The 16,618-nt window shown below is 41.1% G+C and overlaps 1 protein-coding gene across 1 annotated transcript in view; it reads right to left on the bottom strand.

The window, feature by feature from the left end:
* Nucleotides 1-199: 199 nt before the first annotated feature.
* Nucleotides 200-16,618, bottom strand: part of slc6a15 (solute carrier family 6 member 15) — a 24,139-nt gene continuing 7,720 nt past the window's right edge. Inside the window, exons 3-12 of the mRNA XM_034879492.1 lie at nt 16,272-16,429; nt 15,273-15,399; nt 14,913-15,094; nt 10,633-10,743; nt 8,223-8,464; nt 7,342-7,531; nt 6,255-6,447; nt 4,339-4,498; nt 3,088-3,250; nt 200-2,177 (exon numbers count right to left, since the gene is read on the bottom strand). Coding sequence (XP_034735383.1) covers nt 1,797-2,177; nt 3,088-3,250; nt 4,339-4,498; nt 6,255-6,447; nt 7,342-7,531; nt 8,223-8,464; nt 10,633-10,743; nt 14,913-15,094; nt 15,273-15,399; nt 16,272-16,429 — 1,907 coding nt within the window. The 3' untranslated portion in view covers nt 200-1,796. The remainder of the gene's footprint in view (nt 2,178-3,087; nt 3,251-4,338; nt 4,499-6,254; nt 6,448-7,341; nt 7,532-8,222; nt 8,465-10,632; nt 10,744-14,912; nt 15,095-15,272; nt 15,400-16,271; nt 16,430-16,618) is intronic.

The raw sequence follows: 16,618 nt of genomic DNA, 5'->3' as shown, positions 1-16,618 counted from the left end.
AGTACCTTTCTGTATATTAAGAATCTTGTATTTGTAGTTGGTTAATGAATGTTTGATAGAGTGTTTTTTGTGTTAATCACATTAACATATTTCTCATATATTGGAGAAGTAGAGAGATATGTACGTGATGGAAACCTGAAACTTGGCCTGAGAAAAACTGCCATTCTAATAGACAAGACTGTAAATAAAAAGACATTAGTTTCAGGTTTTGGACCATATTAGATCTTTAATCTTGACAGGGAAAAAAGACATTTGCATTTGAAGCCATTTCATGGAAAAAATTATTTACAAAGAGAAATCAGTCCTCACAAACATTGACAGCACATTAGTAAAAAACAAAGACGAGTTAAGGATTTGAAGTACTTCTGAACCTTAAAAACATGGTGTTCTTATATCCAAACTATCAAAGTAAATATATTTATAATATTTATATTATATTTACAGAATACCTTAAATATACAACGTCCATGTATTCTATAAACAAATATAAATGACTTAGGCACACTTTTGTCTTAAACAATCATAGGAGTGGTTTCAAAGGCCGTTTTCTCACTGTTTGAACTAGGTTGACCTGAACTTCAACAAGAAGAATCTCTTGAGTCTCGCACTGCTGCTAACCTCAGGACTTGTTGGCCAGCGGTTAGGGATCACAATATCACAATAAACAGCTTTTTACAGCAGGATTTGAAGCTGGCTTGCTTTACACAGCTCACAGACGCAGTCCCAAGATGACCTCTTGGACCCCTAAGGGCTCCTGCACAGGGCTGCCTGCGTAACACACACGTGCGTGTATTCTAGAAATCGGACCGATGCCTAGTTTTCACGCGATACTCAAGCGTGTTTGAAGCGTTTCCGCGTAAAATAGAATACAAAAAGATGTTTATATGTCATTTTGACAAAAAATACATTTAATAAGTCACATGTTGATGTTTGAAAGTCTCTAGGTTTTGACATGAAAGCAGATATAAATCAAATTTAAAAAAAAATATTGATTTTTAAATATTTCCCCTGTCACTACAGAACAAAATATTCTGTAGCCTATTTTGCCATCAACTTTGCTGTCATCAAATCAGTATATATTTATGTTTAAAGATGATTCTTTTGGTCTTTTCTGCCTTTAATGACAGGACAGCTAGGTGAGAAAGGGGAAAGACATGCAGGAAATTGTCACTGATCAGACTCGGAGCCAAGACCTCTGCATATATGTGCGTCTGCTCTACCCACTGAACCTACCTGGCCACATATATTTATGTTTAACAGGAAGTATACTACTGCTTGAGTCAATGAGAAATTCTAACGTGCACATACAAGGCTAGCAGCAGCCGTCAGACACGTTTCTGTTGCAAAGACGTAGAAAACGCCACACAGCCGCCACGCAATAGAAACGTCACGCTTATGCCACGCAGGCAGTGTGCAGGAGCTCTAACACATTCCTTTGCAGCCTCCTCTTTGCAGTTTGCTCAAGAAGGCCTCATGGAGAGTCCACCTCATTGCTTCTTTCTCTCCTGTAGCATCTACGAGGAGGAGGGAGCAAAGGGGAGCAGGAGATAGAGGTGAGATTGGGACGCAGCCAAGCAAACGGGTAAAGGGTTAGACAATGATGACATTTGTTCCCACACCTTTTTTTTTAATATAAGGTTCAGAGACGACAAATAACAGAGCAGCTACGATAGCTACAAAGAATATACAGAACAAGTGAAATATACATGTATGATACGGGCAACTAAACGCACGCAGAGGGGTGGAGGGGAAGAGTGGCCAGCCGGCATGGCCGGGCAGGGCTTACTATAGTCAGTCTATAAGTCCGACTCGGGCATATCCGGTATGTCGGCCATCAAGTAACCAATACCGTAACGGCCGTTGGGTGCTGTGTCCGCGTCAGGGCCACCGCTGCCGCTCTGCTTGCGGTAGATGCTGTTGCCGGGCATCGGCGAGGGCTGCTCGCTGGGCGACTTGCCTTGGATCAGGCTGGTGTCGTCATCCTCGCCCGGCCGGGCAGTCTCCTTGATGATGCGGCCCTTTTTGTAGGCGACGGTGGAGAGGCCGCTTGTGCTGTCGTCGATGATGTTGAAGTAGCGCAGGCCAAAGACCACGGGCACAGGCATGATGGCCATCACCACCAGGGAGATGCAGACCACGATGCCCCATGGAGGGAAGTGCAAGCTCTGCTCTTTGGCCTGGAGGACGGACACAAAAAAAAGAACAGCAAAGTTTTTAACCGGTTTCAATGTTAGAAGTCCTAGGGATGTTAACTCAGAGTAAAAGCGGGAAAACAGGTTGTGACATACCTCATCTTATTATCAATGTATTTAGTAGGTACAACAACAACTGTTCAACAACAGCGACATACATTAAATATATTGATTGTACTGTGTTGAACGCCTCCTCTGCTCTTTTCCCTGAAGGCTGAGGATGTACTGTATTATAGTAAATTGAATATATTTGACTTGTAGACTTTAAGTAGGACTAAATAGGCAATAATATGGGAAATTGCAAGGGGCATTTTACACAAGTTTTTGTGTATAATTTAATATTTTATAACTACTATCTATTAATCACACTTTTTTTCTCAATGATAATGAAAATGACTTTTAGTTGCAGCCCTGCTCTCGTCACTTTATTTCAGGTGTCTACTTGAAGGCATTAAGGGCCTGCACAAGAAAATCGATGACCAATTGCTGTTCACTTAGGTAAGGTAAGGCTTAGTACAGCTGCCGGTGAACTTAATTAGTTGCTGTGGTGAGCAGAGAAGCGTTAGCTCCACTAATCTACAGGGACAATGCCCCATTTGGCCTTTTCTCCACTTACTGAAGCTTTTAAAATGACTAAGTTTTCTGATCAAACAGGTGCTTGAAGGTCTTTGTGGTGGACGGCACATCCTGTTGATTGTCTGAGGGTTAAAGGACGGCCTGAATGTGTGCAAACGTTGCCGCCCCCCTCCCCCAATTTCTATCTACTGCCTCATTTTACTTTGAACCCTTTTTAATTTGCTTTTTACTTGTTCCAGGCTTTTAACAACAAGTGGGAGAACTTCCACCCCCATTGATCCCCGGTCCCAGGAGAGACGAGCCGGAGACGTTGACTCACCTCTTCCTGTATCCAGGCACTGTAGCTGGGCGGCGTCATGGACAGCTGGATGAAGCTGGCGCACAGGAGGACCAGCAGCAGGATGGGTGTGACGTACTTCCACATGTAGTAGTAGAAACGGTACGGCGTAAAGCCAAGCATGTCCTTCAGGTCTTCAAAGAATCTGAGAGAGTGGCGGCACGGCGGGAGGGGAGAAAACAGAGCGACGCAGCAGGAGGTGAGATCAGATGTGTGTCACAATAGTTTCATATGGCGGCTTTATAAACCAGATGGCCTTTGCATGCTATTTATTTGGTGTTTTCATGGCTCCTTTTAAATCGTTTCATTCAAACAATATACCCGTTCATGGGTCCTAGATGAGTGGTTTGTTTCTGTTAACCGTCCCAGTAACGGCTCTTCCTATGGGAATCCCTCCCAGCATGTAGAAGACAAAACTGAGAGCAGACTGTAAGCTTTTCAGCCTATTTACACCAGGTAGAAACACAGCTCTTAGTTTGTGTAAAAAAAAATATATGCATGTATACATATTTAGATTAAAGTTTTAATTATTGTTTTATCAAAAGTATTTAAAACAGAATGCAATGTCACAAATTATATCTCCCAGTATTACAGTTCTATTTACATGGTCCAAGAGATTAGTAATTCATAAAAAGTTAATGCAGATGCAGGTTTTTTTCCTGGCTCAGAATGCCTTGTGGGGGGGAGGAGGGGGGGTGACGGTTATTTCTATTCAATTTGATCATTAGAAAATGTATATTATGCTTAACCCTTGTGATGTCTTCCAGTCAACCATGGAAAAAAACATTTTGGTCACTTTTTCAATGTTTTGTGGGTGCTTTTTTTGATGTTTTTGCCAAGGTTTTTTCATATATTTAATGTTGACATTTTCAGCGCTTATTTCGACGGCCCATTTTTGTGCCAAAAAAAGGAAGAATTAACTGAAAACGGGTTAAATTTGACCCAAGGACAACATGAGGGTCAAGTAAATTAAACCCCAATCCTGAGATTAGCTCTCATATTCCATTTAATGTTCTGCTTGTTTACTGGTTATTTGTAAATTGCTCTTCAACAAATTTAGAGAGGATTTGAATCACTATTTTTGTTTTCTCAATTCTTGTCATTTCAGTGCTAGTGACTTTTCCTTTGCGCTGGCTAAAATCTCTTTAGGGGGTCGGCGCCAAACGTTCTTCTATGTCTCTATGTCCTCTATGTCTATGGAAAACCCCTGAGATGATGATGATGTGTCCTTACTTATCAATCCCGTAGACCCAAGCGATGGCCACGTTCTCCAGGACGACCACGATGAGCAGAGGCAAAGTAGCCGAGTAGTCGTCGAACATGGTCACGTAGTAGTTCCCTGAGCGCTGAACAAACAGGAGGCCAATGGAGAAGGCCAACGCGCAGCATCCCACTGCAGGAGAGGAGCAGGTTGTTAGTTGCAGCCCGTACTAAAGGTATATTACAATAATCCTCTATGTTCATTTTGCCGTGGCAGGCACGCGCGCAACTCACCGGAAAAAGGAGAGAAAGAAAAAAGAGACCTGTGCCTCTGTCCGGAGGACAACTAGCCAATTGAGATTGCATGTTTGCGTCCTAACTTATGTTGTCAGTTCATTTAAGCCTGTTGGTGTGATGGTCTGTAGATCTTGCAAATTTAAATTAAGTTAGCTGGTGATTTTTGTTATTTGTATTCTTCACCTGAAAGCTTAATGGCACTTGGCTGTTGATTTGATATAATTGCATCATATAATTGTTGATTGTCCTTGCTCACGTTTAAAAAATAAAAACATATTTAAATACTGAAGTAGTTACCCTGCATTTAGATAATGTAATTAATAGTAGGTTTATTGTTATTATTTGCTCTATATAATTCCTATGCATTGTGTATGGTAGCCTTTACATTGTTGTTTATTTTTTTGCAGAACCACACACACACACACACACACACACACACACACACACACACCCAAAAGCTACCCACGCCCATGTTTGTACTGTAGCTTGATCTTAATAAAGCATCAAAAGAAAGAAATTCTCTCCGTCAGTGTTTTAACAGACACACCTGGGGCCATGTTGGAAACCAGAAGCCGCTACAGTGAAGTTTAAAGTACAGTGCTTTTCTAGCCCTCACTAACATTAATATAATATAAATTGGAAAATAGTCTGTAGATGTAGTCATTTGGGTTTTGGTTTTCCTATGAAGAATTTCATGTAAAATTTATTTTGGAGACTTGTTGTAGATGTTAAATGCCCTATAGGTCCCTAATAAATACAGCTCAACCACAACTGTATGCCAAATAATGTCTCATTCATACATAATTTTCTCATTGGAAACAGCATTGCTGTACATCTCAACACCCACACACACACACACACACACACACACACACACACACACACACACACACACACACAGACATAAACTGAGCTAAAACAGTATGTAAAAGTAGAGCAGGACCAATTTAAAGCTATTTGAGTCAAAAGACCAGTGGGATGGTCCACATCTGCTCACGTTAGCCACAAAGCCATCATCAATCAAACCGCTCATGTTTTTTGTTATAATTTTATAAAAAGTACTTCTACTACGCTGCTAATCTTGGGTACTTTATCCCTTTTATTTCTCTGAATGCAGTGTAAAGGTAAGATGAACGGTCTTAGCTTTAGTTCATGTCTGTGGAGGGTTTGTGACTTTGGCATCATAACATTACAATGTACATATTGCTCTTTAAACAAATATTTTCAAATTATTATAACCCATCCATCTTTGGAGAAGTTGAAGAGTCCATTTCCTATGTGAGTTGCTTCACATTTCATAGACATCCAGGGATCAAGCTAAACTAAGCCAACCTCAGTCTGCACAGGACGTTTTGCAATCCAAGCCCCGAAACTAGATTTCCTAACTTTACTGCATCCCTAATTCCTACACCCACGACATTTATTGTGACACAGGGATCACAATTCCTTTACAGAACTCTACAGAATACCTTCAAATTACAGACTAGGCCACAAAAAGCGGTTTGTTTGACTTCATCTAAGTATAAAAAAATAGTACAATTATTACATTTAAATGTGTTCATTCAAACCATTTTCAAAGCACTTCAGTCACCATTTTAATTCATCTGATCCTCGCAGGAGTTAAAGAGGAAGTACTTAGAGGTCTCATTAACCTGTGAGAAATTCCTTGCGGACTTTGAAAGTGTCTACCAGCGGAGTGAGGATGCCCTCGATGGTGCCGAACATGCTGCCCAGGCCGAGGTTAACCAGCATCAGGAAGAACATGACGGACCAGAAGGGCGATGCCGGGAAGTGGGTCATGGCCTCTGTGAAGGCAATGAAGGCCAAGCCTGTGCCTTGGACTGCCTGTTAGGGGGACAGAAGATATGGCTTGACATGGTTGACTTTTAGGGATTTTATGAACCTTTATGTCTAATTCCCTTGTTTTGTAAGTACAATGAAACCTCAACATTCATCTGTTTCACATTAAAACCCTCTCAGCAGTTCAGCAGGCATAATCCATTCCCTTCCCTGCAAAGCTTTTATTGTGAAACAGAAAGCAGAAAGCGTTGGATTTTGATAGCAGCTTGACAACATAAAATGTAAGCTGTGGAGAATTGAGCATACGACATGGCTATGCTGTTGTACTTTGCTTTTTGTTGCTGAGAGTAAGGTGAGAGGATCGATACCGCTTGAATGCCTGAACAGTAAAAAATAAAGCTACGGCAAGCAACTGGTTAGCTTTAAGGCGCTGACACACCAACCCGATTATTGGCCATAAGACAATCCAGCGAGGTCGGTGACTCAAGTCTGTTCGGTGTGTTCCGTGCCGTTGTCAGTCGGCTTTAATCTTTGTCCCCTTACATTTCAACTCAGCCCCCCAAGCTAGCTGCTAGGTTAATGGGCAACGGTGAACAAGATACATTAATGTGTCCATGTCCACCTCAGCACAATGGACTGTCCATCTTCATGTGCAAAACTGAAGTGACGAGCAACTTCAGTTTTTTTTTCTCCATAAACTCTTAAATGTAGGATAGAAGACAGTTGATGAGGATAATTTCATTGCTGTATTATATTTCATATGACACCATATCTGTTCTCCTGTAACTTCCGAGAGCAAAAAGGGAAAAAATAAATAAAATATGTGGTGATGGTGGTGATGATGTCGTTGCTGCGGTAGTGAAACGTGATCATGTGGTTAACCGTCCCAGCCCTAAATTAAACTGACATGTGTTAAGACTTGCAGTTTTTCGCATGTACCTTATTGAGCTCGTCCTCAATGCTGCAGGACGCCAGTCCCAGCATGGGGAACTGGTCCTCCTTCACCCCTTTGATGATATCGATCATCTGTTGGTAGTCCTCAGCACTGACGTGAGTGAGGTTGATGTGGTGGGGTATCAGGCTTGGTTCAATGCCTTTCCCCAACAATGACACTATCTTGTTGGTGTTTCTAAAAAAAAAAACAGGCAGAAGTTTGTTAGCACGTTGAGCTTTCCATAGTTGTGCAAGCATACGTATATGATACCAAAACATCAATTTTGCTGGCTAAAAGGATGACTGTCACTTGCAGATTTATGACTTTATGTTCAGTTAGTCTCCCATTGCCAAACCTTCCTTCACGGTGCTTCAGAGGGGGGACTGGCTAGTCCACGCAGTATTTCAGGATTGGTTTATTGGCATTTAAACCAATCATAATCGTCTTGGACCAAGCTAAGCGCTGGACAGAGCCACGTTTGAAAACAGCCTCAGGAAGGAACTTGGTTTGTTGGAACATTTGTACTTGAAAGGTTGTTTTAGTTGTGCAACAGAACTCAGACTGGACAGTTAGTCTAGCTAGCTGTCTAAATTTACCCTGCAGAGATCTGAGGAGCCGTTAACCACAGTCCTCAGAAATCCACCACAGTATATAATTCTATCACAAAGAAAGGAGAAGGCAATGGACATTGGCTAAAAAGACTTAAAGGCATCCGGCAGCAATCCCGGAAGTGAAACGTTGTGGATATAGACTACGTAGACTACGTTAAGTTATTATTGATCAAATTCTGCAGGAGATTTGCCCCCAAACAGTTTTCCGACGTCTAAAAAAAATATTAGAGCCACTATGTCGTATGTAAATGAAAGAGGAAACTTGTATTACTCACAGTGTGACACATTTGCTGTTCATTATGTTAGCTTTGAAGCCCAGCACTGCAAACACTACCAGGGTGGCCAGCACAGAGGTGAAGAAATTAATAAAAGACACCAAGACGGCATCGAAGTGGCAGTTGTTGTCCTGCTTGTTGTAGCTGGAAAAGGCAATGACGCCGCCGAAGCCGAGGCCCAGGGCGAAGAAGACCTGCGTGGCCGCCTCTCGCCACACCTTGGCCTCCAACATGATCTCCAACTGAAAACACATCACAGGAAGAGTTGGCTTAGTTTAGCAATAAAGTCTACATTTGGTCATCATTGAAGGAACACCGTTATATTTGTTTTCTTGATCCCATTTCGAAAAGGATTTCCATGTCTCTTTTGGAATATAATATGTCTATATGATATGGACATATACTGTTTGTCTAAAAGGTTTAAACACTGTTATTTTCTGGCACAGGGGTTTCTTTGAAGTAATATCACAAATGCTTTCCACACTGACTAAATACCAAGGGGCTAAGCTTCTCTTCACAACGCGTAGCTCCTATGGGGCCATTTTAATGCTACCACGCACTCACCCACCATTAGCATTCCATTGACTGCCACTGATTTTGGCGCCACTTTGACAGCAAGTAACTTGACATCTGAAACGCTTAAAAACCTAAATTGTCCATTGTTTATATCTAAAAAAAACAACAATGTATAAAAGGCTTCATTACCTTGTATCTTACATCATGGCTCTATAGCAGAGGTTTTTGTAAAAATAGGCTAACGATTGGGTCATAACCATGCTACTTGCTGTCGCATAGTCAACAAATCGCCGTCTTGTCAGGAGAAGCACGCAGACAGTTTTGACTTCCTTCCACTGATCTCCGTCCTGAGCAACGGGAACTGTTGGCCCATTCTTTTAACTTTCTATGCTAAATACTCACCTCTCCACATGACCAAAACAAATAAAATCAAAAAGAAAATCCTGAAGTTAAGGTGACCTCAAAGTCATAAAGTGCTAGTTTTTATATGTTGTATGCACAAGATAATTACAAACCTGCGGTCTGTGTGTGTTCTGTGCTTTACCTGGCAGCAAGGAAACACATGCTTGGTTAATTTTGGTTTAAGCTGAAAAGTTAAAGTGGAAATGTGTCGACCATGCTGCTTTAAAGAGGCATATCAATCAACAATCCTTTTGTCTCAATTATTTTTAATAAGTAACATTAACATTTGTATTTGCATTGCCAGACCAGTCCACATTGCATTCCGGGAAGTGAGAAAAAAGATGCTGTTTCATTCGCATTTCTTTAAACCAATCACAATCGTCCTGGGCATTGCCGGGCGGAGCAACGGCAACGCCGCCTCTGCAATAGTCAATAGTCTTGGAAAAGGAATTTGTTTTGGGGGAACACGTGTACGTTTGAAAGTTGTTTTAGTCATGCAACAGAAAACTCAGATTGGACAGATAGTGTGTCTGGATTAACCCGGCAGAGATCTGAGGAGCAGTTAACCGTAGTCCTCAGAAATCAACCAGAGTTTAAATTACAACGGGCACCCGGCCTGAATGAGGGACATCAGGCCGAATTTCTGGCGGCACCGCAGCAATGCCGGAAGTGAAGCGTCGTGGAAATAGACTACATCAAGTAGGCTCTCAATGTGCCAACTTTCCAAATGACAGTTGGCATCATGACAGTTTCCATGTTGAAGTTTTCTATTACAAAGGTCTCAGAACGCCCACGCAGCACGACTCTGATGTCTGCAGGTACTGTACGCGGAAGACGGTGGCAGAAAGAGTCGTTTGAAGTCTTAAGATGTCACCCAGGGAGACTGAGCAGACACACGAGACAGACAGACGCTGCTGCTGTGAACAAGCATCTCCGGCTGGTTGGTTACATGAAGCCTCAGTAACTCCCGTTTCCATGGTGACATGATTCCACAGCCTGAGGTGCCATTGGCCTGTTGCTGCAGAGGAGCCAGCCTATTACAGTGCAGATTTTTAATTTTTGAGTTCAGTTCAACAGTGGCTGGTGGATAATACAAAAAAAAAGCTTTAATGTATATGCCTGATCATTAGGATATTAAGTCGGTCAATTAAGCGGTTGGTGACTATTTCAATAATTAATTTATCGTTTGTCATTTCTCAAACAGGAATGACACACTTCTACTGGTTCCAGCTTTTCAGATTTGAGGATGTGTTTCTTTTTTTTCTTTGTTATAAATGTAATATCTTCAGGTTTTGGACCATTGGTTGGACTCTGACTAAATGTAATCATTTACTTTTTCTGACATTTTATAGACAAAGTTTGATCAATAATGAGTAGTTAGAGCCCTCCCAAACACTTTGTCCTTGGCGTCTTTGTTTTCTCCAAGCAACATCCCTGCTCTGATGTTGTTCTTTAACAGTTGAGAGAAACGCTGACTTGAAACATGCATTACCTTGGGTGTGAACATGTGTCGAATCCCGTCCACGGAGCCCTTCAGGAGCAGAGCCCTGACCAGGAAGCAAATCAACACGACGTACGGGAACAAGGAGCTGAAGTACATCACCTGTGAGCAAATAAAACCTCCTTTCAAATGGCATCAAACTTCTGAAGTCGGCCTGTACTTTAACAAAGTCACACTACATATTTGATGATGTCTTATCCCTCTCCTCTGGCACACTGTGTCTTGGAAGACATGAGACTATCAGAAGTAATGGATGCATAATTCACAGAGTAATTAGAGGTGAAATAAGGACAAAATGTGTTTCTAACAATCACAAGCGGCAAAAACTGAATTTAAAGTGCATTTAAATTCAGTTTTTTTGGTAATGCCAATGAACTAGTTTCAAGATAAATGAAATGTTTACCCAGTCTGGTACAGACTTAATTGGACCACTTTTGAGAATACATTATGTCTAGTTCAGTGCCAATTATCCTGGGTTTCTAGATTACTGAGTATCTTTCAGAGATCTTGGCCGTGAAATGAAAATAACTGCTGTTCAGTTCCTGTCAGAAAAAAACGCTTGTCAGACAATGATGTGTGTGTCTTTAAAAAAGTATAAATAGTAGTTTGATCTTACTGCCTGACTATCTATGCAGTGTTGGTCATGATGATTCAAACATCATATTGTGCAGAAAGGAGAGATAAACCTAAACAGTTCTGTCTGATGTCAATGACATTGTTGTTTCTTTTGTTTCTCATGTATGCTAAGTATGAGACACATTTTTAAATTGACAATAATATATCTTCAAGTAGCAATGACTACCGTGAAAGTTGAGCAACCAATGTCAGCAGGCCGGTCCCAGGCTAGAACTGGTAGCTGCTGAGTCTATTCAAGACCCTTTGTCCAATTATTGCGCTAATTAGACAGTAGGACTTCTGTCTTTTCCCCCTCTTCTCTGTGTAGACTGGGGGGTACTTAAAGACTGAGAGATCTGACTCAGCTGCAACCCAGTGACACGTCCCTTTACAGGACTAGCAGTGGGGATTGGGTGCAGGCCCTTGGAGATGTGGGAGAGTTTGGGGTTGAGTCATTAGCACAGTTAGTATTCAGAGACATTGCGTTTCTTACATGGTGGTCCATGTGTAGCTTTGAAACAGACTGTGTAATGTCTCGTCTTAGAATGAAAGGGATCATTTTCCCTAATCGAAAGCAGGAATAATTCATATGTTTGAAAGTGATGTGAATTTTAATGATTTCCTCCCAGTGCTTGGAAACAGAAAAAGACTGATTTCTAATCTGTGATTCTCCTAAACATGAAGTTCTTTTGTGATAATCACACTCTATGTCTGAGCACAGCACAGATACAATGTTGGTTATACGTTTTCACATGCATTGTGAAATGCATGATGCATCACAGCTTTGAAATGCTTCAAATGTCATAATTGGAATACATTTCTTTGCTTAATGTTTTACTTTCCTCCGCTGCAGCTCTTGTCAGCCCTTTACTGATTAAACCTCCCGGCGTTGTGGCCTTGGTGAGCAAAAAGCCAAACATGCTGCTATTTTGTGTGGAAAGCAGATATTTGCTCCTTTGTAACCTCAGTCTTACGTTCTATCATAAAAGAGACTTTTATTATGGAAGATTAGGTGTCGTGGCAGATAGGATGTGCTTCTTGCAAAGGTCATGTTCTGAGAACTGCACTGTACATAAACTGATACTAAAAGTTTTCCCATGATGACAGACAGACTCAAGATTCTTCATCATGTGTCGGTGATCTAAAGGATTTTACGTCTATAAGAGATAATGTTATTTATTATTTGGCATATAAGTGGTTACTTTCAATGGCGTTCAACAACTTTAAAATGCTTGCTATAAATTTGACCATTTTACCAAATCCATGACACGCCCCTTCTATTCCCCGTTATAAGCCATTAATACCTTCCCCCACTTTTTCTTTTGGCCACACTCCTGACAAAAGAGCGCGTATAACCATGGTAACCAAAATGGCCTGATCCCTTTCACGCCCACCCACACCCACAAATGGGAGAGAAATGCAGATGGCGTTAGGGATATTCCTTGGAAATGGCTTTTGTGTACATGGGAGGAGAGAGGGCATTAATATTCTTTTGTACCACACAGCGCTGATTAAACTTCAAAGACACTTCGAGCTGGCCCCTTCGAGGGAAAGTTCATGCCCATTTCTACTCTGGCCAACTCAAAAGGCCATCCAGAAACACCAGGTAGTTGGAGGATGACCATTTGGCTCAAACTGAACCAATAGCTCTGTTGGTTCTGTTTGGTTCTTTACAAAAATGAGGGGTTAGGCCTACTTCTTTTTCAGAACAACCCTTTGTATTTTTATATATATACTGTACAATAAGGACCAATACAACTTATCTGATAGAAAAGCATATTGTGTTTATCAGTGACATTTCTTGGCAGGCAGCAGGATGTAGCAGACAGAGGAAATGAGCCTAGTTCTGCAAACCCATTGTAGCACAGGTCAAGATTAAAGCACCTCTGTTGTTTTGTCTGGGGCTGTTGTGATAAATGTGACGCAAAATACAAGGGCTCAGTGGAACTACACAAACTGCAGACAGGTGTTAAGATAAGACTTGAGCTAAGGACAATGTCTAGATCAAAGGTCGGAAAACTCATTTAGCTGGTGGTAGCCGTGTTTCCCACACCATTACAAAAAACCCAGAGTTACAGTCTAATAACAGTTACTTTCAGCAAAGCACCTTCATCTTTCTGATTCCATGTTTAATAACCTAAGAAACAAATCCTCAAAGCTGCATATTCTTTTGGCCAAAAGGGGGAAATATAAAGATATACAGTAACATATACAGTATACTGCCCATATTCTGCCTGAGGGCTGCATATGTAAATTAGCCTAAGGCTAACTCTGTTAGAAGGAATTAAATGGCAACATTTATGTTAAAAATTGTGCATGGTTATTACTAACATGGGAACCTCAACCTTTTTATTCTAAAACCACAATAGTTTGAAACATTTCCAATTGGACCGAATAGGACAATTGTCTGTACCTGAAAATACACACTGGAGTTCACTGACTGTCTTTCAGACTATGTTAACATATTGCTCAATAAAAACAGATAACCTATAAATCATAATGTATGACTCCTTAAAAATACTTTTTTAATTTCGGCTGATATTCAGCTTTATATTTAGTTTGGTCTCTACCCACTCGTGAAAAACAGCTACGTCTTGAGCTGCTAGATTTTTCAATTTCTTCACCAGCTAGTTGCTAACTTTGTGCCTCGTCTGTTTGGTGTTGCTTTGTCAGAACCTTTGTGTTGGAAGCAGTTGCGTACAGCAGTTGATGAATGCACCTGAGATTGAGTAGCTTAAATGTACTATAAAACCAAACTAATTAGCAAAAAGAGGCTGTAAAGCTGCAGAGCTGGGTGGTAATTCTCCATGATTTTGGCACTACCACAAAGACTCATTTAATTAAGTTAAATTGACTCAAATTCTGTAAGACCTTACTCTAATGCAGGCAAAAATTGAGATCTCTGAATTATACAGTACTGTATTCATTTTTACTCCACAGTTTGTAATAACCCAGCCCAAGCTTGATGTTAGAAGTTGGGATAAGACCCAAATCAAATGCCTTCCCCATCAAAGCGTATTCTGGGAAGATTAAAAAGTGCGACCATTTTTCCAATTAGCGCAAGCCTGACTGTAACTTTGCAAGTACACGGCCTAATGCTTGTCATATGATACAAGAAAGTGTGGAATGATAAAGATCATCTTTAAAAAGAGAGAAGGACCGCGGTAAGTTTGCAAGCAAACGCCAACCTTTAACAAGTGGGCTAATCCATCCGGATGCTAGTCACGCTACTGTCAGCTTTGCTACCCTAAGCTAAAGTAAGCTGAGCCACAAATCTCACACAAGATCACATGAGCTCTTGGGGGTCATATCTGAGACTGCATCATTAGAAACATTTGTCAACTCCCATTACAGTAGTCACTTAGCAGTGTCTTCAGACCAGGCAACAATACAGTTTGCATTCTATAAGCCTTTATGTAAAAGTGAAATAATTATATGTTAGAGGATTTTTCAAAACACTGGGTAAAAAAATTGCCTTTTTTTCTGTCACTGTTACACATTTTCAGGGGTACAAGAGTTATAATTGTTATAACTTGTTATATAGGCCAAGCTGCCAGGACTGCTGGGCAGCTGTAGGAAGCCTTTTCCTCTGTTCTCCTTCTCTCATGCGCTCACACATGTCACACACAGCTATCAGAGAACCAGATTCTCTTTACCTTCCCAGAAGACTGGATTCCCTTAATCATGGCGAGACAAACAATAGACCAGGCAACCAGCAGGCACACGGTCATCTTCCAGTTGAGTCCTCCACCCACAGAAATGTTGTCAGAGATGTCCAAGGCCTCACGGTACCAGTAGTAGGTCGTAGCCGAGCTCTTCTCACACTCTGGGACCACATCTATGGACAAAACGTTATAAGTTACAGCCTGTATGTTGTTTACCTCTTATAAAAGGAACTATCCTGCCTGTGGTTTACAGAACAAGCACTATAAAGCCTTCTAGTTGGAGTTACAAGTTAACGGTTCCAATGAATTGGTTTAGTGAATCTGGTCTTAATGTGTCTAACTGTTTCTTACATGTACTGGTCTTGTTCTTGATGAGTGGGCACTCATGCCATGGCAGAGGTTGCTGGAAGGACTGGGAGAAATAGAAGAGACTCCAGCTGATGATGACATTGTAGTAGAGAGCCACGAAGAAGCACACCTACAGGCAAGAGAGGGGAGTTAACTTCAGACAAGCAAAACCAAAAAACAGCAAGTTATTCTTTATGTTAAGCTGTATAAATCATCACGGACCCTACCAACATGATCCATATACACATTCAGTATGTCATTGTGTAGCTGTTTTATTACAAGAGGAGACTTTTTTCAATTTTACCTAATTTAGACATCCCTTAATGACCAATGTACAGTATCATGGTTTCTACAATACATCTTTTCGCATTTGTGTTCTTAAAGTTACAATCTCAAAGATCTCCATTTCATTCTCTTTTGCAGCCCCTATGGCGATATGCGTTAATTGCAAGCATGTATTTGGATCTAGCTTTCACTTGCTTTTAAGTTTAATTGTCATGGCTCTTCACATACAGTAACTGTTTAGTCGTAATGTTAGCAGAGACCCAAAAAAACAGAACGCCACCTAACACACAAGTACGGAGGCCAGATGGTTTTTGGGGACCACTTTTGCGTTATCTCGCAATATGTTATTTGTTCTCTGTCAATATTTTGTCTCCTCTCAATATGCTTTGCGTTGCCAGTAGTGATCAGCTCATTAACTTTTACATTGAACTGGGCATTTGGCTGATATACTGCTCAATGGGCATATTCATACAGTGTTTAAATTCTATAATTAATTTTCGTTATAAAAATGTATGACAAGATAACAGGTTGATAATGGGGCGATGAACCCAAAACAAATCAAATCATCTGCAGCTCCCCTTTGTTTTAACTTCAAAGTTCCTGTTACTTATATTTAATTATTTACATAAGCATCATTTTTTAGTATTCTTATTTCAATCATGCTGTTGTCAAATCTTCATACTTCTGCTCCTTCTACTTTACTGTATTCTGACTTACCACACAGCTGGCGAAGCCAATGCCCCCCAGCCGAGGGCTGATGTAGTTCCACACTCCGATGCTGCCCCTGCGGATCCGCTGTCCCACGGCGAGCTCCAGGAAGAACAGCGGGATGCCAATCAATATCAGCAGAATGAGATAGGGCACGAGGTACGCTCCTGCCAGTCAAAACAATACGCGACAAGTTAAATAAAGCACATGCAAAAAAGGGGAAACTGTTTCATCAGATAACTGTAAAGTGACACCATTTCAGTTCCTGGAAGCAGCTCACAAGCACATGGACACCACACACACACACACACACACCCACATACACACACACACACACACACACACACACACACACA

Source organism: Etheostoma cragini, chromosome 8 (genome assembly GCF_013103735.1).
Source record: "Etheostoma cragini isolate CJK2018 chromosome 8, CSU_Ecrag_1.0, whole genome shotgun sequence".
NCBI classification, from domain to species: domain Eukaryota; kingdom Metazoa; phylum Chordata; class Actinopteri; order Perciformes; family Percidae; genus Etheostoma; species Etheostoma cragini.
Note: the sequence above shows the minus strand (reverse complement) of the source record. Positions and strands in the feature narration are given on the sequence as shown.